The sequence below is a fragment of the Pongo pygmaeus genome, chromosome 4, assembly GCF_028885625.2.
Source record: "Pongo pygmaeus isolate AG05252 chromosome 4, NHGRI_mPonPyg2-v2.0_pri, whole genome shotgun sequence".
Classification (NCBI taxonomy): Eukaryota; Metazoa; Chordata; class Mammalia; order Primates; family Hominidae; genus Pongo; species Pongo pygmaeus.
This window is the reverse complement of record NC_072377.2, coordinates 41,924,555-41,947,541: the sequence shown is the minus strand read 5'-3', so window position 1 is coordinate 41,947,541 and position 22,987 is coordinate 41,924,555. Positions and strand designations below refer to the sequence as shown.

General features: G+C 38.0%; 1 protein-coding gene across 4 annotated transcripts in view; it reads left to right on the top strand.

Annotated features, from left to right (window-relative positions):
* OXCT1 (3-oxoacid CoA-transferase 1) overlaps positions 1 to 22,987 on the top strand; it is a 139,766-nt gene that overhangs the window by 105,359 nt on the left and 11,420 nt on the right. For 3 of the 4 annotated variants that reach the window (XM_054487911.2, XM_063664776.1, XM_063664775.1), the window contains exons 14-15: positions 2,384 to 2,473; positions 14,776 to 14,856. In XM_054487911.2, the coding sequence (XP_054343886.1) occupies positions 2,384 to 2,473; positions 14,776 to 14,856 (171 nt within the window). The remainder of the gene's footprint in view (positions 1 to 2,383; positions 2,474 to 14,775; positions 14,857 to 22,987) is intronic. The other variant, XM_054487912.2, reaches the window with a different exon arrangement.

Here is a 22,987-nt window from a genome sequence, read left to right as displayed (position 1 = left end):
AGGAGAGAGGTGAAAATGTTCCTTTTAGAGGAAGGAAGTGTAGTCTGAGTCTTTTAGTATTCGTGGATACTTTTCCTTCCATAGGCAACAAGCTTTTCAGGAGAAGAACCTTGTTTTGATCCGACTCTAGCACCTTAGTATACAGCCACACTTACACTAGACATTCAGTAAGTTGAATTGATTGAAGATAAGTGAATACATTTATAAACTCTATTTATTACACATTTGCATACATCATCTCATACAGTGCTCACCACAGCTCTATGGTAGGACAGATATTCTTATTCCTGGTGTATAGATAATGAACGCAAATTCAGAGAGATTTGGTGTTTTGCCGTTGACTCATAGTTAACAGGCTAGATCTCAGGTGTTCTGCGTCTAATCTTGTGCATTTTTCACTCTTGGAAACAAGCATTAAATTTAAGAATCAAAATAGTGCTTTAAAGGTTGTAACATGTGCTTTGGGAATGAGACATCAAGCCAGCTCAATCTCTTTGAGTGAAGGCTATTCACTTATATTGAGTCAAGAGTGTTTTTAACAAAAACAGACATGCTTGGTCTACCATGTTTTATAGTGTGTTATATTCTTGCCAGCACAGTGGTTTGTACCCTGCAGGGCCTCTATACATATTTCTAAACTAATTGACAGTAATTTAAAATGTATAAATCAGATTCATCTAAATTGGGCAGGCTTCCTTCTTGTTAGAGGCTGTCATAAGTTTTTACCTATGTAACATGTCACAGGGGACAGAATTTGCCTGTGGTATATTCTAATTCAGGGACTTTTTTTTTAATTCAAGGAGTTGTTAACTCTCGAGCTTGGTTTCAGGTTTTCTTTGGCTGCTGCCTTTTCATTCTTCCAGCGCTCGCCCCCTCAGTCTGCCAAGGACACTATGTATAGAAACTGAGACTGCCTGGATGTTCTTACTATAGCAGATTGACACATTTTATCATAGGGTTGCTTTAGTGTCTTTTGTTGCTCTACAAATCTCAAACTTTCTCATTAAGAGTTTGATAGGCATTGATTGCTTCCATCTCTGACTTATTTATATTTTGTACCATATCAGTGTTCTCTACAGAAATATTATGACCAACTTAATAAATTGGCCCCCAGTTTATTAGGGTTGCAGCTAAGAATGAAGGCATTGCTTACGGAAGTTTAAAATATGCATTTCCACATTATATTCTGCTTCAAACAGTCTGAAACCAGGCTCATTTTGTACTCTGCACTTCTCTCCCCTGCCACCCTCATCCCTTGCCCCCCAGCTGTTGCCAGCTGCCATCTGTCTTATTTACTGACAGACTCCAAACCACAAAAATGTGGTGACTCCTTCTTTTCTTCATACTGCTCATCTAATTCATGTTCATGTTGTGTTTCATTGACCTGTAAAATGTCTCCGAAATCATGGAATTCGGGACCGTGTTTTAAAACGATGTTGAGTGCCTTTCTTGATCTCCTTATAGCTCTAACATTATCAGAAAGGAGCTAAGAGCCCTCTAAGACTTTATTGGCAAATCAGCAAGAGGACTTGGGCTAAAAAATAAATAAAATTTTAAGGAGGTTTCAGTTCAAAGACATTTCTCTTCAATATACTTGAGTAAGAATCATTTTATCATCTCTGGAAATACTTGCTTTTTCCAGAACTCTGTAACCAGGAGACAGAATAGACGGATGGACTTTTTCAGAGCATGTGGTACATAGAAGGTGGTTGGTAAAAGTATAATGAATGAAGGGATGGCCAGATGATCAAAAATAGAATGATAATGGTGAAATGATCCTGAACTCTGTTTCTGTTTTCTGTTTTTGCTTAGCAAGAATGTTTTTCATTTTATTTTTCTAAGAGCAAGATAAATGCCAAGTGTTAGAAAGACAGAGCCACCTTTCATATTAGCCATTACTAGAAAAACACCATTAATGCCTCAGCCTACTACTACATAATGGAATTTCAATCTGCAGGAAATCCGAGAGTACTTTAGAAAGTGTCCTTAATTGAAGACTCAGTAGAGTTGATTGTGTTTAAAAAGAAAGAAGTGGATGTCAGGGGTGTTTGGATTTCAATCTGATACTGTAATAATAGTAATGTTCCAGAATTCTGGAAAGGTTTTTAATATTTTTTAATCCACTGATTGTCTTATTGCTAAAATGTCAAGAAAATCATATTAGCCACACTTAATAAAAGTGATGTAATGTTTATCCTGAACTTTATCCTTCAACCACAGAATAATAGAATGACAGAATATTAGGTTATAGAACTTCAAGCACTAAGCAATGAAGGACAATGAGTTTTTAATGATTCTAGTAGCTTTTTTTTGCAAGTTAATTTTGTTCTGGCACATACAAAAGAAGTGAAAGATACAGAGCTATTTATTTTTTGTTCTGCAGGGGAAGATGGTGAAAGGAATGGGAGGTGCTATGGATTTAGTGTCCAGTGCCAAAACCAAAGTGGTGGTCACCATGGAGCATTCTGCAAAGGTAACATGTACTGTGCTCCCCAAATACTGCTTTTGGAAATTTACAATACATCAAAACCCAGTGTACCACCAGGTCACCTAACTGTGGATTTTATTTTCTCTGGCTCATTCAAGGTGATAGCATTTACATTTGAGAGAGAAAGATGACAAAAACAGTTACTTATTATTTAGCTAAATGGTTGTTTAACTTTGAGTGAAACCAAACATCAGCATGTTCTTCAAATATTTGTCCTGCATACATATTAAAAGTAAAAGCTTTATGCATATATATTAAAAGTAAAAGCTTTAATATCTCCAAAGGAAGTGAAAAGATGTCTATATGGATGTATTGATTCAGGTTTTAAGATGATTATAGTGGTTGCTATCTGTGCGTGAAATGAAAAGCCACAACAGAACATACATCTTAACAACAGTTATTTTCAAATGGACCATATGGCCTTCAAAGCTGTGAGGTGCCATATCCAGAAGATGTTACAAAATAATGGACTAGGTGATAGCTCTGAAAGGTATTATACTTTTATTTTGGTAAATCATTAAATATTTGAGTGCCTGTTACATGCTAGGCATGCTAGGATGTAGCAGTGACCAAAACTGGACAAAAATTACTGATCTCATGAAGCTTACATTCAGTCTTTTTCCTCTTCCTTCACATTGCAATAATAATAGCTACCATTTTTTAGTGTTTACTGTGTGCCAAGAATACACCAAGCTCTGTGTATATGTATGAGCCCATGAACTTGATATAAGTGTTCTTAGTATGTCCAGAAACAGAGCTTTAGAGAGGTTAAGTAACTTGCCTGAAGTTCTATTAGAACTAGTAGAACTCTGATTAGACCTGGTGTCTCTGATTCCAAAGCCCAGTTGTCTCACCAAGGAACTATCAGTGTAAGTTTCTTCCTTGTTCCTGACTCAGTGTCTTTGGACGAACTGAGCTTAATTGCCTTCCTAACCTGAATCCATTGGCTTCTACTGATTTGAAAAGTTGATATTGAATGCTTTCTTCCTCTTCTTTGCCTTCTCTTCATCCTCGTTTATTCTTTATCATTCTTAGTTTTAAAAATAAAACCTACCTCTTCTCACTTTGAGACCTGCTAATCTGAGTGGAAATGACAGTTCATTTGCCCTCTTTTTGTTTAGTGATGCAGCATTATGTTAAAGCACGGAACTAGAAGATTCATATCCCACCCGCTTCCCCTGGGGAAGTTTGGTTACAGAGAAATGTATGCCACAAAATGATTTTGTTGTGAAAACAGCTATAAATATGTGTTATCATAAACTGTTTAGTTAACAGTGGGAGGTGAGCAGTGGTGCATAAATATGAAATAATAGAAATGGTACCAGCACAGGTGACTTCTGAGAATGCCTTGCAAAGCATCCAAAATACTTCATTTCAGAGGCAAGAGGATGCCAAGCATGCAAATCAAATCCAAATCTTTTCTGGAAAATAATGTCTATTTGGAAAAAACTCTTTCAGACTTTCTTTTGGTTGTTAACCTTAATATTGACACACGAAAGCACTGAAGTTCAACTTATTTTAGTTTATTTTTGTGTATTCGTTTTCAAAACATTAGGCCTATATTTTGCAAATTCTTTTCTTCCGCCCAAGTCTTTTCTTTCTCCTCAGCTGGAATTTCTGATAGAGGAAAATAAATGATGCCACCAACTTTAGACTAGAAATATCTTATTAAAGCTTTCCACAGAAGAAACATCATATTTTTTACCTCTTTCCTTCTCTCAGTGGGGAAATTAGCATTGAGTTTTAGAACAGAATTGGAATGAGGTATTTTTCCATAGATAGTTTCATTTCAACAAACCAATAAAACAATGTACTTATGATTAAAATAATAGTAATGATTTATTCACAGTTAACAGTTAACCTTTGAAAAATAATCAACAGTTTCTCTTCTCACCACCCTCACATTTTACTTGTGGCCCTCGAATATGTAGCTGCTACTATTTTGTTCACCTAGACTCATGGTTACTGGCCCAGCTCAAGGGAAGACAGGGAACCTGCTATTTCTTTTTTGCATCTTTTGCTCTGGTTAAAAGTTGAGAGGAGCTGGAAAAGAGGTAGGGAAGAGAGTTTTTTCACTCCTGGTAACCTCTCTCCAGTTAAGAATCTGTTCTTTTAGACATGCCAGGTGTCTTCTGCTGCCTTATGATTAAGTGAACAGCCTAGGGGAGCAATTTCTAGAGTTTTGTAAGACATGGGAGTAAAGTTTGCAAAGAAGGATTAAAATCTGAGAAATATAGTCTTGTATTCTTGTGCTGCTGTTTTGCTGGTTTTTTTTTTTTCTGTAAGGGGATGGAGCTATTAACTGGTTTTCGGGTAGGGCTACCTTTTTCCTTATCTATAGGGTTACAGTTAATTTACAGGTTGTTTATAAATATAGCATTGCTTGACTTTGTAAAAATGTGTTTTTTGTTGTTGCTTTAATAAGACAAAGGAAACTCTTGCAACCAGTTACTGCCTTTAGTTCAGACTCCAGCAGCTTCTAAAACCTGAGACCTGGCTACCTACGGGTGCTGCTCTGGAGTAACACCTGCCCTCAGACTACCTCTGCAATATATGTCAGGCACACGGGTCTGACTGGCATTGTAACTTGATTTTCATTTAAGCCCAGACATCAGAGTTACAGGCAAAGTTTTGAAGTAGGCAAAGACTTTTTTGGTGTCCAGCCACCTTTCTTCTTAAGCTTCTTTTTCATTTCTAGGTATATCTTATCTTCTGCCCTTTAAAAATGGGAAGGAAAGGAAAGGAGTAACAATCTGAGTCCTTACCAGGTGGAGGTGCTGTGCTTGGCACTGCATATGCTTAATTTCATTGATCCTCTGAAGTAAGGTTGAGATATGGGTATTAAGAAGCTTATCCAGGAAAGTGACAGAGCTCGAGTTTGATTCAGTGTGGTGCAGCCTTTGTTCATACGGCACCATGCCACATCCTCACAAAGCTACCTCTGCACCAGCGTCCCACCCACATCTGCCCTTTCAGGAAGCTTCAGGTTTTTTTTTTTTATCATTTTCCCTGGACAAAGCTCTCTTTGCTTAGGTGAGACTTACATCAGCAATATGTTTAAAAGAAAATAATCCAAAAATCTAATTATATCTTCTAGTACCTATCTCCATTTCTTCCTTTTTGCATTAGACTCCTCCCTGTTTTATCTGGGCACACAGATAAACCCAGCGACTGGCTACATTTTCTAGCCTTCCTGTGCATAGATAAATCCATGCTACCAAGTTTGGGTCAGTGGGATTTGAGTATTTGTGATGTATGTAATTTCTGAGGTATGTCTTTAAAGTTAAAGCCAATTGTGTTAGATTTTCTGTGCTCCTTCTGTCTGATAAAGGCCTTGACTGCAGCAGCAGCCTTGGGTACAAACCTGTAAACCATGTGCTGTGGGTTGCAGAGCTGCCTCCACCACTTGTATCCATAGATAGATTCCCCATTCCTTCCTTTATGGGTTCCCTCCAGAACTCTATATAATGCCCTCTGCTCTGCAACCTTCTAAGGTGCCATCTGAATCTTTGGTACCAACTGCCATTTTTCACTCAGTTGCTCCTTAATCATTTTTCCACACTAGAATCTTCTGATGAGCCATAGAATTATATTTCTAACTTCCTATTACACAACTCCACCTGGTTGTTCCACAGCCACCTCATCTGCAACAAATTTTGCCAACTAAATCGTCATTCCCCCTAAATATGTTCTGCTTATTTGGCCCAACTAGAGAAGTGATGATCTCCCAGCTATCATTTGGCAGAGCATCCAAGGTCCCTCTCTGCCCCTACCCCTACATACACCAAGCACTATAAATATTGCATCAATGTGACTCTTGCAGTCTGCTCCCCACTATATATTTCTACTCTGTTTATACCTGTTAAGGCCTTCTTTACATCTGCATAGATCACTATTGCAGCATTCCAAAGGTCCCTGACTGCTGACTGCCCCTACGTCCTGGTAATCAAGCACATGACTGCCAGAGTGACTAGTCTAAAACTTAAGCTAGATGGAGTTGTTGCTATTTAAAATCTGTAAACATAGTCAACACTGCTTGGTTCTACTTAGCCCATCTGCCTTTGCGATTCGCTCCCCAGCAGCCTACCTCATCTTTGCCCACAGAACTTAAGGTCTACTAAGATCTACAGAAAGGCATCATGGTGTTCCCCATTCTTAGGTGTTTGTACATTCAGTGCCCACTCCCTTTTTATCTGGCTTATTCCTACCTCTGTAAAATCATAGATGAATGAGCCAATGTTTTATGAATTTGCTGGTTTAGTTCCTTCTGTTCTCTAGACATTGTGAATGACCAAAGGAATATTCTTTGATGTTTTGTCTTGAATTTTGGTAAAATTACCTTATAAGTATGTTAATTTACTTGTTTATTCAGACATAAAATATTTACTGAGGACCTGATATGTACAAAGTACTATCATAGGCCCTGAGGAAATAAAAAAAGAGATATGGTCCTTCAGGCAGCCCAGTCTTATGGGGGCAGAGTCATGGAAATCAGTACTTAAGATGAAAGGTGAGCAAAGCAGAGCCTGCAGAACCCGGCATCTCATTCCCAGTTCCATTGTTGGGGAGCAACAAAGAGGCTTCCCATGGGATGTATGGAGAATTTGCGGGAGATCTGAGGGATGGGGCAGCTTGACAGGGACTAAGTGTTGCAGGAAATAAAAGAATAGACACTGGTGTGTGGGAGGATGGTGTATGTCAAGAGATTTATAATTAGGTCCCTCTTGTCAGAGAGCAAAGGTAGAAAGGTTGAGTGGGAAAAAATATACTCACACTTAAACACACACAGTGGCCAGAATGATTTTTTTTCGCCAAAATGTAAATGGGATCATGCTACTTCTTTGTCAGCTCAAAAACGCTCAATGGCAGCTCAAGAACCCTCAATGACTTCCCGTCTCACTTAGATTCAAGTCCAGAGTCCTTACTATTGTCTCCAAGACTTCCATGGTTTGTAGGCTCCCCCTGCTTTGCCACCCCAACTGCCTCTCTGAATCTGTTATCTCTCTTGCCCACTTAACTTCACCCTCATTCACTTCCTGAAAGTTTCTAGAACATCGTAAAAATATCTTGCCTTGGGACCTTTGCATTTGTTATTCTTTATGCCTAGAATGCTTTTTCCCAGCCATCCACATGGCTCACTCACTCACTTCATTCACTCAGACTCAAAATACCGGAGAAGCTTTCTTTGACTACCTTATTATATACAACAGAAGTCTTCCGTCTTCAGACGATCCTTCCCCCCCCCTTCTTCAGCAGAATGCAAACTCCATGAAGACAGGGGCTCTGTTATAAGCACCGAGTAGAACAGAGCCTTGAGTACGTCATGGCTCAATACATACTTGTTGAATTAATTTTTCAAATAATCCGCCTTGAACATATAGAAAGCACTTCTAACTTTTCCAAGTTGTTTCATGCTTCTGTCTCCATTTTATCATTATAACCCTCTCATGAGATGGTTCTTGATATTTTCTTTCTAGAGGCAGAATTTCATAGAGGTTAAGTAGCCCAATAAAATAAAAAGTAAAACCAAGCCGAGTCCATGCATTCTGCCTCTGGGCTTCCTTTTCCTTTTGTTAAGCTTTTCTGCTGGCAAGCACCATTACCACTAACAACATGAAGAATCTGTTTTGTTCTCAATATCATGTACGGGAAACGTGTTCCTAAGTATAACTTTCAGACCACAAAAGCAAAGGAATTCAGTTACCGTTGTCGTTTAATGGCAACAAACAAAGCTTGGTTTCTTAATTTTGAAGACAAAATGAGAGCTCTATTACTAAAACAGGTTTAGATTTTTGTATTACAGTAGGAGGTCTGGATTCTGAAGGGATGAAAAGAATACTTGTTATGAAGTTGAGAATAAACCTGGTGAATAAAAGAATAAACCTCGTGTTTTTTAGTTTGGATTACCTTAAGCTTATTAGTGTTAAAAAGTATACTCTTATATAGCTTCACTCACTCTCTTCTGGCTTGTGCTGCCTTTGTCATATAAACTGTAGCGATCTTTGTAGTCATCTGCCCATCAGAACATATTTATAATTGTTGTTTTATGCAACTGTATTTACAGTCTTGTAAAGGAAATGTTATATTTATGTATGTACCTTTATGTGTACCAATATTCGTTTTTAGGTGACCTTTTATATTTACCTTTCCTGCTGTTCTTTATTTCTTCACTTTGATTCAAATTATAGTCAAGTATCTTTTCATCTCAGCCTTTAATCTGTGTCTATAGCACAGGTCTCATATAGAACTGAAAGCTATCTTATCTTGACTTCACTTTTTGTGGAGAAGAATTATAAAAGGTAAATGGAGTTTATTAATCCTGTTTATTTTGGATGAAATGTGTTATCAAAAGCCAACAAATATGAAGGCTTTTTAAGGAAAACCCTTTCTTAGGAGACATCCTTCAGATAATTTTCAGCAACGTTGAAAAGTAGCTCAAAATCAAAGTATTCTTTTGTTAGGAGAATTCATAATTAATAAGAGTTTAAGCTAGCTTAATTTTTTTCTCATTTATGAAAGCTTATAATTCTTTCCTAGCTTCAATTAGAATATATAGTAGCCAGGTTCTGTTTGGGGAAAAAAATTCACCTTTAAAAAATATAAATCCTTACATGGTTTTGCCTTTTTATTTCTCCTTTGTGATAGAAATGCCTGCAAAAACGTTATAAAATGGGAGAAAAAAAAGCAGAACACAGTTCAACAACTAGTAAAGCTCTTTAAAATGTGTTACAGAATTTAATTAAGCTTATCACTTCAAATTGTTTAGCTTTGCATTTATGTGCACAAGTCTCCACATTTTCTAAAATAAAAAGGAAAACTATGCTAACAGAGGCTTTCTAAGGTACCGCAACACTTCATGAATGAAAAGAGAAAGTAATTCCTGCTGACTTCTGTGCTCTGCCCTCTGGAGGTTAGAGATCATAGGATGCAACCTTTAGAAAAAATAAGTTTGTCTATGATAATGATTTTTATGATACAGTGTACAAGAAATGTATATGATACAGTGTATAAGGGGCCTTCTATTCTAAGATCTCAAAACCCTGAAGACTGCTTTTCAGGCAAATGGTTTGCTGTATCTACTGTTTCATTTGGCTAGTCTTCCCCTTGGGAATATCCCTGTAACCACAAACTTTCATTACCTCCATATATTACCTCCACATATCAATTGTAATAGCAAACGTTCTCTGCTTCTAAGTTAGCTGAGTCTCTCCACTGAAGTCCTGAGTGGATTGTTGGAAACCCTATAGAGTAGGCGCTGTATAAAGGTCAATCATATCCCATGAGGACAAATGCAGTGTGAGTAATCTCATTCTTTCCTTTTATTCTGTGTACCTTGATTTTCTTTATTTAGCAACTCCGGTTCTTTTCTTTTTTAAAAAAAATTAATTTTTTTAATTTTTATGGGCACATAATAGGTGAATATATTTATGGGGTACATGAGATGTTTTGATATAGGCATGTGGTGTGAAATAGTCACACTGTGGAGAATGGGGTATCCATCTTCTCAAGCATGTATCTTTTGTGTTACAAATAATCCAGCTACACCAGTTATAGTGATGTGACAGTCATGTATTTTGTAATACAGCATTTCCCATTATTATATTTGTGTGTATATGTGGTATGCTTGATTTAAGCATTGAGATTAAGTGGGAGAAGGAAAGAGCAAGGGTGTTGGTAATCAGGCTTCATCCATGATATTTTGGCAAGCCCAAAGAGAGACCTGCCATTGGCTTCCTTGTTCTACCAGACAAAGTATTTAATATTCTCTTGCCAAGTTCAGCCTTTGTAGTCCTTCTTTTCAGCAAATTATGGCAAGTGCCTTTAAGCTTTAGAAGGGAGCAGGTGGAAGAGGTAAAATAACTATAATTCACTGTTTCTGTCTTTACTTTCACATTTGTATGTTTTGGGCTACAGTCCTAAAGTGTCTTGGCTGCTTCCTTTTATCGTACCTTTATCTGTCTTCCCAAAGTCTTATAAGCCCCGTCATTTGCTTCTGCTAGCTGTGCTGCTTCTAGTGAGCTCAGAGATACTAGGAATGTATGAGTACCTAGACATTAGTCACATGGCATTTTATAGCTCCCCTCTGGAGTTCCTTGAATCAGAAATGCAGACTTTATTGATCACTGTGGTTTGCCTAATGTTCTACTCATGGCTGTACATATGAAGAAAAATAGTCTTAGCTTGGTGAGCTCAGCATCTAGTGGGGGTGGTGGCAAGAGGTCAACATGTGAAGGGAGGAGGAAGCACAGGAGCACCCAGGGGGGCCACAGACTGGGGACACCCGTGGGACATGACTGCAACACCAGATGAGGATGCTGGATGAAGGTTTCTCTAGGGAAGATGGTGTCTGAGCCAACTCCTGAATAGGAAGGGTGTTGCCGTTTGAATCTGGAGTGATGAGGTATGTGGTGGTATGTGTTCCAGGTAACAGGCAGCATGAACAAAAGCTGAAAGGCTTGGTCTTTTTAGGAGCAAGCAAATCCCAGAACTTGCCTTCTCTGTAGTTGATCATTAGGGCTTTGCCAAAGAAAGTACCTGAGAGAAAAAATATGTGCACGCATGTGTGTGTCTCTGTGTGTGTGTGTTTGTGTGTGTGTCTCTGTGTGTGTGTGTATATTGCAGACACATTTAACAAGCACTTAACATAAAAGATGAGCATGAAGTGAGGTTTTATATAAAGCACAGTCTTAAAGATTTCAGGTGAATGTGTTGACATGAAATGCAAGAAATCATTCTGTTGTGATAAAGAGCTTATTTGGATTTGGGATTAAGTTCATTGCAATAACATGAAACTTATTGTTATGATAGCAAAGGGATTTATTACTATTTAACTAGAGTTGTTCAATACTCTAGAACTTAGGCCCAGGATTTTATTCAGACATCTAAAGAATTAAAGAGATCACCAAGAAGCAAGCAATAGAAAGTACTAGAGTGTTTAGTCACTTGAAAATGGTGAATTACCCTAGTATTGCTGGAGGCCTGTAAGTGCTGAAGGAGAAAGAGAAAGATTAGGGAAGCTGATGCAGGAAAGAAGGTAGATGTTCACCAAAGGTTGTGATGAAATTAATAAGTAAGGGCATATTGAAATCAGGAGCCTCAGGACTAGTCAAAGTTTTTTTTGTTTGTTTTTGTTTGTTTGTTTGTTTGTTTGTTTGAGACCAGGTCTCTCTGTTGCCCAAACTGGAGTGCAATGGCATGACCATAGCTTACTACAACCTCCTGGGCTCAAGCAATCCTCCTACCTTGGCCTCCTGAGTAGCTGGAACTACAGGCACGCACAGACACAACTGGCCAACTTTTAAAATTTTTGTAGCAATAGGGTCTTGCTATGTTGCCTGGGGTGTTCTAGAACTGCTGGCCTCAAGTGATCCTCCCACCTCAGCTTCCCAAAGTGCTGGGATTACAGGTGTGACCCATGCCACCATGCACAAAGCATTTTTAATGCTATGCTTTGTATCTATTTCTCTGCCTTTTCTGACAACCCTTCATGGGGAAGGAAAGAAACGCAATACATAAGCATGAATGAGATCCGAGTAACCCTGGATATTTGCACATAGATTCAACCCACCCTAGTTTATTGCAGTTTCAGAACATTTCATTTGATTTCTACAATGATCAGGTAAGGAGGATAAAGCAAAGGATAAGAGAGAACTATGGCACAAAGAATTTAAGGGACCACAAAAATTGTATGGCAGAACTAAGACTACAGACCTGGTCTTTGGACTCCTAGTAGAGTGCTCTTTGCTGCCACACCATACTGCACTCCTTTACTAGGATTTATTTTTAAATGCTAAAAGCTCAGCACTTGTTCCTCCTTTGTGAGTCACTAATATATGCAGCTGCCATAGCACACTGTAGGGCTCAGCCCAGCATATTTAGAATAGAGTGCTAATGTGGGAGCTAGTCACATTTTGGTTTCATAGCTAACCTTTTATTGAATATTGAAATTGTGACATTTTAAAATCTTTCTGCATCTCATTTTCTTTTTCCTTGATCTGTGTTATGTCTTGGCACTATAAATGTGAATGGAATCATCTAGCTCCATTGTTCTGACAGGAATACATTTGGTGCCAGTATCTTAGGAGAGGCATATGGTTTGCCCCCAAATTTGTGTTGTGTTTTTGCTAGTTTTATGTGTCTCAGGAAATTATATTTAGGCCATGTTCTACATAATCCTCTGTCAGACTTCATATAGGAACTTAATTTCCTCGCAGGTTATAGAAATATTAATTATGGATTGTATAAAAACAGTACCAGCTAACATTCATTAAGCACTAAGTGTTGGACCCTTGCATTTCATGTAGACCTTATCCAAATCTTTCAAGGTAGGGTGGATGGAGAAGCATGGGCATGTGGCTCTTACAGACACAGTGTGGGGGCATGGCCAGGTTTTACACACAGGTCCTTTGGCTCTAGCACATGCACTTAACCACTATGCTATAGTGTGTATGCAGAGAATGGTCTAGAAAAAGGTCTCCGTTGGTAGGGCACAGCCAATTCTGTCAGTTGAAATCCTTGATTCCTCCTAAAATGAAGTTGATTGTTCATTAAAATCCAAGTGGCTGCTTTCATGCCAGATGTAGATCTTGCTCAAATAATGAGAACTAAGTAAGAGCTCCTTGCAGAAAATGTTCTTCAGATTCTGGCAGATAGTTCACTTTGTTTGAAGTCAGGCCCAGAATTCATCGTGACATGCCTTGATTTATATTAAATGTAAGGAGACCTGACAACTGTAGAAGTTCGAATATTCATCATTAATTTCAGCTGTTTAATTAATTTAGCTTCTGTGTCATGTGCAGAATTTGAAATCTTAAAAGAAAAATAATTAGAAGTGAGGTGAAAATGAGGCTTTATTTCTGCAACTATAAATTTTCTTATACAGTAAGATCTAGAAACATATGAATTGTTTTAAAAGGTGTTATGTCAACTTACTTCATATGTATTTAGCACCAGTTTTGTCTGAACTAAGGTAATAGTTTTTTAAAAAATCTATCCAAGATTCCCAATAGACCTCATTTTCTCTTCCCATTCATTCTTACATGCATTTATTCAAAAACTACTGAATGTCTTTTATTCCTTGCACTGGCTTAAGTACATTAAAGCCTTTTAATTACTAGTGCATTGCTGAGTTGGCAGGCTATCACAAGGAATGAAATCTTAATGGAGTCCACCTATCTGAAATTCATAGCTTCTGCCCATATACTTAGCCTGACACCAGTTTTGGGAGAGATATAAACTAGATAGTAGGTGTGCATTTAAGCAGGTAAAACATTGAGATGGCTAAGGATGATAGTGGCATCACATGTGGTACATTAGATCCAAAAGAAAGCAATAAAAGCATTTTGTCATTTTTGGAGAAGATCTAGAATGTGTTAGAGTAGCTGTCAGCCCCAAGGGAGACAGTAATTTAGGCTCCTGGTGCTTGACTCTTAAAAAGTAGCTTAATCATGAACAGAAGAAAATGATCTGAAGATCAGATCCTCAGAGCCAGTGTTTCAACTGTGTTCCTCAAACATGCCTCAGAGGCCAGTTCTACATTGCAGGTGGGAGGAGGGGCTGGAGGAGAGGCTGGAGGAGGGAGTCAATGAACGAAAACATTTTTTCCACTTATAGTTTTTCTTAACTGCCACGATAGGAAATCAGTAGATACTGTCTAAAATTGATTAATCAAGAAGTAGCATGGTAAACATAGTATTTTAAAAGTGGATATAAGAAGAAAATGTGTAGAAACATAGAAGAAAATGCTAAAAACAAAAACAAACAAAAACACTAGAATGGATTCCAGTTAAGAGCAAGTCTAAGAGTGGGGAAGGGAGGCAAGGCACTGCTGTTTTCCATGTACGTATTACTTTTTTAACAGATAAAGTATTTTTTAAGAAGAGGACTTATGCATTTGTGTTCTGTATGTGCTTTGCATCCTGGGCAGATATCTGCTCACATTTTTAAAGGAGACCATTCCTTGGAAGGGAAAAATAATCAGGATATTAGTGAAATTTCACATCAAATGATACAAGGGCTGAGGCTTGAGAAGTCAAATTTCTGGGAGGATGTTTCCCAATTAAATCATTTCTGCCTTTGGCCATTCATCTGGCATTCTCTAAATTATTTCAGGGACAGAAGCTGCCTCCAAAAAAAAGAGTAAAAAATGTTAACTGTGCAAAAATTCTGAAAGAGTCTGTACTTAGGAGACAGTTTCTCTGATAGTTTCTGTTTATCCTATAGTTATGCCAATTCTAAATAAAAATTGCTCCCTAACTACTCTTTTTGATGTTTTCTTTTTAAAACAGGGAAATGCACATAAAATCATGGAGAAATGTACATTACCATTGACTGGAAAGCAATGTGTCAACCGCATTATTACTGAAAAGGTAAAAAGTGCTTTTTCTACTATCATTACCACGTTTTAAGTAAGCATTTTTAGAAAGTTTTGTTACCTTCTAAGAGTGTATTACACCAGTAGTCATAGGATTAATTTAGTCTGTGGGCAGAATGAATAGGAAAGCTCATCAATTTAATGTTTCTAAATGTAGAATTCTGTATGTGCAACTCTTTGGAAACATACAAACAAAATTGAATCACTGTCCTTGGTAACTTTAACAGTGTGCTATAATCAGAGAAAAGTTTTATTGATCTTTATATTTTGACTATTACAATGTCAGGCTGGATGATGATATATGCAAAGTTATGAATGTATTATTTCTACCTTTTCTAACTCACAAGTAGAAATTTTTGGATTTTAAGAAATTCAGTGTAAGTTGGGTTTTTAATTGTTTCAGTGCAAGTCATAGTATAGGCCCCACAGTAAGCCAAGAAATGTTTTCTGTTTCTTGCATGCTTTCTGCTCTCTTTTATAGAGTAGGGTTTCAAAACACACAGTGACTCTCTAGATTCTTCTTACTAGATGGAACATGTTGGTCAGTAGTACAACTGAAAGCTGCTCAGACCAGAGAAGCATGACCAGCAGCTGCCTGTCGTCACCCTTCTGACTCAGATTTGAACCTAGTATGTCGGAACGACTTACTGCTTTTAAGTCAGCTGGGAGGGTGTGTTTTCTTGATTCAGTACCTCATTGAAGAAGCCACAAAACAGAATTATGTATATCAGGTTCTTTTAGTGCTATTCCATTTGCCAAGAACAGTAGCGTTAGTGTCTTGGCATTAATCTGACTCACTAACCTCATTGAGGTGTGACAGTGAGCACCCTAAAGCAGGCTTTGAAGTGGGCTAGGAGGCTTATTATTCCCAGAAGCCACTTTTAAGGGAGGTTCTGTCCTAAATGATGCCTTCCCCAGGACTACGTATGTGGAATGCCATGAAGGTAACATATAAAGAAGAACAAGATAAAAGGGCAGAATATTTTATCCCACCATCTATTCTGAATCTTTACCATTTCTTGAATCCCCCCAAAACTATGAACAGGGCTTATTGAAAAGGATCCATTACTTTAAAGATAAAAGCAAAGCAATCTTTTACCCTGTTGGTTGGTTGTTTATTTTTAAATAAAGTGGTAGTCCTTCTAAAGATAATTCCAGAAACATTTTTCCTGTGGCTCCTCTCCTCCTTCCATCAGCCCTCTCCTCATCTCCACATGTGCCCTGCCCTTGTTCTTACCAGTTCAGTTCTTCTACGTGTCATAGCTCCCACTTGATCCTTGGCCTCCCCAAATACTACCTGTCCTTTAAACCTAATGCAGTTTCCGTCTTCATCATGAAGAGGTTTTGCACCATCATAGCACACAACAGTTTATTCTCATAGTGGCCCACTGTTCATTTTGGCACTCATAATCTAATGTATTCTTGTGCTATAACTTACATTGGTATTTAACTTTACTATCATTTTAAAAACTTTTGAACCAGATTGTTGCCAACTGTGTGTTACAGAAAGGAGGAAGGCAAAGTCTCTGTCCTAAAGGACAACATGGAAGAAGGGTGAGACACCAAACATCCAGCTTTGCCAGCAGTCAGACTAATTGACATGATAAAGGCTATATGGAGACACACACCAGATGCTAATCTAGGGACATAGAGAAAAGCTGCCCAGCAGTGTGGGCAGAGGTGTCAGGGAAAGCTTTTTGGTGTTATTAAATACAAGCTTTTAACATATCTTGCAAAGCATTTCACAGTATGTACCTTTTCTCCTCTAGCCTATTTCTTTCTGCTTTAACTTTCTCCCTACTTGAGCCATACTGAAATGCTGTGAACTACATTCCATTCTTCCCTGGACCATGTTCTTTTGAGACTTTGCACATTCTCTTTCTCTGTCTGGAACATTCTTCCCACCCCATCCATCTAGCTAATTTCTTCTCATCCTTTATATCTTGGCTATATATTTCTCTTGCAAGTCTTCCCTATCCCTCCCCAAATTTTCTGGGTGCTTCTCTGAATCTTTGTACTTATCCTAACTTAGCACAAACCACTATACTGAAATAAACTCTAATCTCTGCCTGTCTCACTCACCACTGTTTAACACTTGACACAGTGCCAACCCATACTCAGTGAATACTTGTACTTTTCTTGCTGAAAAACTGGATTGAATGGTGAGCCTCGAAAGAGCAGTAGGAATTTCATAAGTTAGAAAACCAACAAGGACCTTCTGGAAAAAAGGAAGAAAACATGTAGTCACAGAGGTATGAAGAAAACATGGCTTGTCCTGTAACCTGCAAGTGGAACTGGTTGGAGCAAGGGCATGGCTGGATTCTGAAGGCTGAGGTGGAAAAGGCAGTGAGGGATCAAATAATGGAGGGATGTAGATGTCTTGCTAAGAACTGTGAGTCTTATAAGGAAGGCAGTAAGGAACCCTTCAGTGATTTTGTTTTAAGACTGGGGACACAATAAATTAGATTTGCATTAGAAAAAACACTGTAAGCTTTTATGTAAAGTGGAGAGGAACAAGATAAGGCAGAAGCCAGTTAAGAGGATCCATAGACCTAGGCAAAAAATCTCAAAATTCTAAACCATAGGACAGATAGAGAGATTTGAAAGAGATTTAGGAGACGGACTCGACCTAACTTGATGAATTGCACATTGTTGGTAAGACAGAGGTGATTCCTAAGTTTTCTGACTAGAGAGAATGGTTGACCTGTGTATCCTTTAGGAAGCCCAGGACTGCAGGAGGAGAAGGGGGAGGATAATACAAGACATGAATAGGTTCAGTTTGGACAGCCTCAGTGTGATATTCCTGGGAATACCCAGTCAGATATTGCAGTAAACAATTGGAGATTTGGATCTAGAGCTCACAAGAGAAGTCAGTATGGGAATAAACTTGTGGGTGTCATTAACATATGGGGATAATTGGAGCCTTAATTATAGATGACATTGTATAGCAAGAATGAGTAAAGAGAAGAGGATCTATGTCTGGAATTTTGGTACCTTAAGGAAAGGAAGGTTGCGTGTTTATCGCTATGCTCTGTGCATAGCAGGTGCTCAATAAATACTAGTTGAATGAGTAATGAGAATGCAGTGCTGTTAAGAGCAATGAAGGTCTCCAGCCCTCACTAACAGTGGACTAGAATGCCATTATCAGATCCAGAGAAAATTCCATTCAGTTGCCCTTTGAAAGAGAATTTGGAGGATGCTATGACCCTGATTTCCTAGTTTTGAGCTGCTAGAATGAGGTAATGAAAGATGCATTCCTTGGTTCTGTTTATATGCTGGATTACGTTTATTGATTTGCATATGTTGAACCAGCCTTGCATCCCAGGGATGAAGCCCACTTGATCATGGTGGATAAGCTTTTTGATGTGCTGCTGGATTCGGTTTGCCGGTATTTTATTGAGGATTTTTGCATTGATATTCATCAGGGATATTGGTTTAAAATTCTCTTTCTTTGTGGTGTCTCTGTCAGGCTTTGGTATCAGGATAATGCTGGCCTCATAAAATGAGTTAGGAAGGATTCCCTCTTTTTCTGTTGATTGGAATAGTTTCAGAAGGAATGGTACCAGTTCCTCCTTGTACCTCTGGTAGAATTCAGCTGTGAATCCCTCTGGTCCTGGACTTTTTTTGGTTGGTAGGCTATTAATTATTGCCTCAATTTCAGCGCCTGTTATTGGTCTATTCAGAGATTAAACTTCTTCCTGGTTTAGTCTTGGGAGGGTGTATGTGTCGAGGAATTTATCCATTTCTTCTAGATTTTCTAGTTTATTTGCGTAGAGGTGTTTATAGTATTCTCTGATGGTAGTTTGTATTTCTGTGGGATCGGTGGTGATATCCCCTTTATCATTTTTTATTGTGTCTATTTGATTCTTCTGTCTTTTTTTCTTTATTAGTCTTGCTAGCGATCTATCAATTTTGTTGATCTTTTCAAAAAACCAGCTCCTGGATTCACTGATTTTTTGAAGGGTTTTTTGTGTCTCTATTTCCTTCAGTTCTGCTCTGATCTTAGTTATTTCTTGCCTTCTGCTAGCTTTTCATTGTGTTTGCTCTTGCTTCTCTGGTTCTTTTAATTGTGATGTTAGGATGTCAATTTTAGATCTTTCCTGCTTTCTCTTGTAGGTATTTAGTGCTATAAATTTCCCTCTACACACTGCTTTGAATGTATCCCAGAGATTCTGGTATGTTGTGTCTTTGTTCTTGTTGGTTTCAAAGAACATCTTTATTTCTGCCTTCATTTTGTTATGTACCCAGTAGTCATTCAGGAGCAGGTTGTTCAGTTCCCACGTAGTTGAGCGGTTTTGAATGAGTTTCTTAATCCTGAGTTCTCGTTTGATTGCACTGTGGTCTGAGAGACAGTTTGTTATAATTTCTGTTCTTTTACATTTGCTGAGGAGTGCTTTACTTCCAACTATGTGATCAATTTTGGAATAGGTGTGGTGTGGTGCTGAGAAGAATGTATATTCTGTTGATTTGGGGCGGAGAGTTCTGTAGATGTCTGTCAGATCCGCTTGGTGCAGAGTTGAGTTCAATTCCTGGATATCCTTGTTAACTTTCCGTCTCATTGATCTGTCTAATGTTGACAGTGGGGTGTCCCGTTATTATTGTGTGGGAGTCTAAGTCTCTTTGTAGGTCTCTAAAGACTGGGTGCTCCTGTATTGGGTGCACATATATTTAGGATAGTTAGCTCTTCTTGTTGAATTGATTGCTTTACCATTATGTAATGGCCTTCTTTGTCTCTTTTGATCTTTGTTGGCTTAAATTTGTTTTATCTGAGACTAGGATTGCAACCCCTGCCTTTTTTTGTCAGAACCAACGACAAAAACCACATGATAATCTCAATAGACGCAGAAAAGGCCTTTGACAAAATTCATGCTAAAATGAATTCATGCTAAAAACTCTCAATAAATTAGGTATTGATGGGACATATCTCAAAATAATAAGAGCTATTTATGACAAACCCACAGCCAATATCATACTGAATGGGCAAAAACTGGAAGCATTCCCTTTGAAAACTGCCACAAGACAGGGATGCCCTCTCTCACCACTCCTATTCAACATAGTGTTCGAAGTTCTGGCCAGGGCAATCAGGCAGTAGAAGGAAATAAAGGGTATTCAATTAGGAAAAGAGGAAGTCAAATTGTCCCTGTTTGCAGATGACATGATTGTATATCTAGAAAACCCCATCGTCTCAGCCCAAAATCTCCTTAAGCTGATAGGCAACTTCAGCAAAGTCTCAGGATACAAAATCAATGTGCAAAAGTCACAAGCATTCTTTTACACCAGTAACAGACAAACAGAGAGCCAAATCATGAGTGAACTCCCATTCACAATTGCTTCAAAGAGAATAAAATACCTAGGAATCCAACTTACAAGGGATGTGAAGGACCTCTTCAAACCACTGCTCAAGGAAATAAAAGAGGATACAAACAAATGGAAGAACATTCCATGCTCATGGGTAAGAAGACTCAGTATCGTGAAAACGGCCATACTGCCCAAGGTAATTTATAGATTCAGTGCCATCCCCATCAAGCTACCAATGACTTTCTTCACAGAATTGGAAAAAACTACTTTAAAGTTCATGTGGAACCAAAAAAGAGCTTGCATTGCCAAGTCAATCCTAAGCCAAAAGAACAAAGCTGGAGGCATCACGCTACCTGACTTCAAACTATACTACAGGGCTACAGTCATCAAAACAGCATGGTACTGGTACCAAAACAGAGATATAGACCAATGGGACAGAACAGAGCCCTCAGAAATAATGCCACATATCTACAACTATCTGATCTTTGACAAACCTGACAAAAACAAGAAATGGGGAAAGGATTCCCTATTTAATAAATGGTGCTGGGAAAACTGGCTAGCCATATGTAGAAAGCTGAAACTGGATCCCTTCCTTACACCTTATACAAAAATTAATTCAAGATGGATTAAAGACTTAAATGTTAGACCTAAAACCATAAAAACTCTAGAAGAAAACCTAGGCAACAACATTCAGGACATAGGCATGGGCAAGGACTTCATGTCTAAAACACCAAAAGCAATGGCAACAAAAGCCAAAATTGACAAATGGGATCTAATTAGACTAAAGAGCTTCTGTACAGCAAAAGAAACTACCATCAGAGTGAACAGGCAACCTACAGAATGGGAGAAAATTTTTACAATCTACCCATCTGACAAAGGGCTAATATCCAGAATCTAAAAAGAACTTAAACAAATTTACAAGAAAAAATCAAACAACCCCATCAAAAAGTGGGTAAAGGATATGAACAGACACTTCTCAAAAGAAGACATTTATGCAGCCAACAGACACATGAAAAAATGCTCATCATCACTGGCCATCAGAGAAATGCAAATCAAAACCACAATGAGATACCATCTCACACCAGTTAGAATGGCGATCATTAAAAAGTCAGGAAACAACAAGTGCTGGAGAGGATGTGGAGAAATAGGAACACTTTTACACTGTTGGTGGGACTGTAAACTAGTTGAACCATTGTGGAAGACAGTGTGGCAATTCCTCAGGGATCTATAACTAGAAATACCATTTGACCCAGCCATCCCATTACTGGGTATATACCCAAAGGATTATAAATCATGCTGCTATAAAGATACATGAACATGTATGTTTATTGTGGCACTATTCACAATAGCAAAGACTTGGAACCAACCCAAATGTCCATCAATGATAGACTGGATTAAGAAAATGTGGCACATATACACCATGGAATACTATGCAGCCACGAAAAAGGATGAGTTCATGTCCTTTGTAGGGACATGGATGAAGCTGGAAACCATCATTCTGATCAAACTGTCACAAGGACGGAAAACCAAACATTGCATGTTCTCACTTATAGGTGGGAATTGAACAATGAGAACACTTGGACACAGGGTGGGGAACATCACACACTGAGGCCTGTTGTGGGGTGGAGGGCTGGGGAAGGGAAAGCATTAAGAGATATACCTAATGTTAAATGAAGAGTTAATGGGTGCAGCACATCAACATGGCACATGTATACATATGTAACAAACCTGCACGTTGTGCACATGTACCCTAAAACTTAAAGTATAATAAAAAAATAAAAGAAAAGAAAAGAAAAAAAAGAAAGATGCGTTCCTCACCAGCACCTGGGCTGTGATTCACTGTTACCCATAATGTAAGCTTATGTCATGGTGATAAAGTAATTAACATTTATCTCTTAGACAAAGTGCTGTCAGTATTCTGGATAGTTGAACAATTTATTGTGGCTTTTAGGTTTTAGTCTCCATTTTTGTCAATTTTTTGTTTGCACCTTATATCACTAAATGGAAAGTTTCCTAAATATTTCAAAAGTAAGTTTCCTTTTTAAAATTATGGATACTTGGTTTCCTAATATATCTAATTAAGATTTGATAAATGTGTTAATAAGTTTTTTAAAAGCAATAAGTCAATTTGCCATAGATTTATTCTGCCTGATTACTAAAGCCTTAAATTTTTGATACCACACTTATCTTCTCTCTAAATCATTTCCATGCCTGTTCTTAATATCGTAATCCAGATGCTCTTTTTTTTAATTTGTTCTTTTATAAATTGACAGTTGTTCAGAATGCAAGAAAAAGCAAATCATATGAATAGTGCTCCAGACACATTTTCTGCAAAGAATGTGTTCATTTTAAAAAAATTTAATTGTCATTGTGGAATGAAGCAAGCTAATGAGTATACAAACATTCCTAAATTATCCATTTATTTTTTTCCTCTTGAAACACACATTTCTGCCAAAAAACCTTTTTGGAACATAAAATGTACAAGCAAAAGGAAAGTTTACTGAAATATTTTGTCTTACATTTCAACCCTCTTTTCCAGTAATGTCAACCAGGTTATCTGTGAATTCATCAGACAAACCAAGAATGCATTTATCACTGGTCCAGTGATGTGTGTTTCTGGGGAAAAATATTAATCAACTGGAGTCAATAATCATTCCAGGGCTTTGATCTGGCATCACATATAAGTGAGATGTTAAGCTACTAAGGAGTAAAAAGTAAAAAAACTGCTTGTATGCTGCCCCCACTGTCTCAAGGATGGTGCTCAGAGTATGTTTTCTTATATTTGTCCTGTATCACAATCTTGGGAAGTACATTTTTATTATATATGT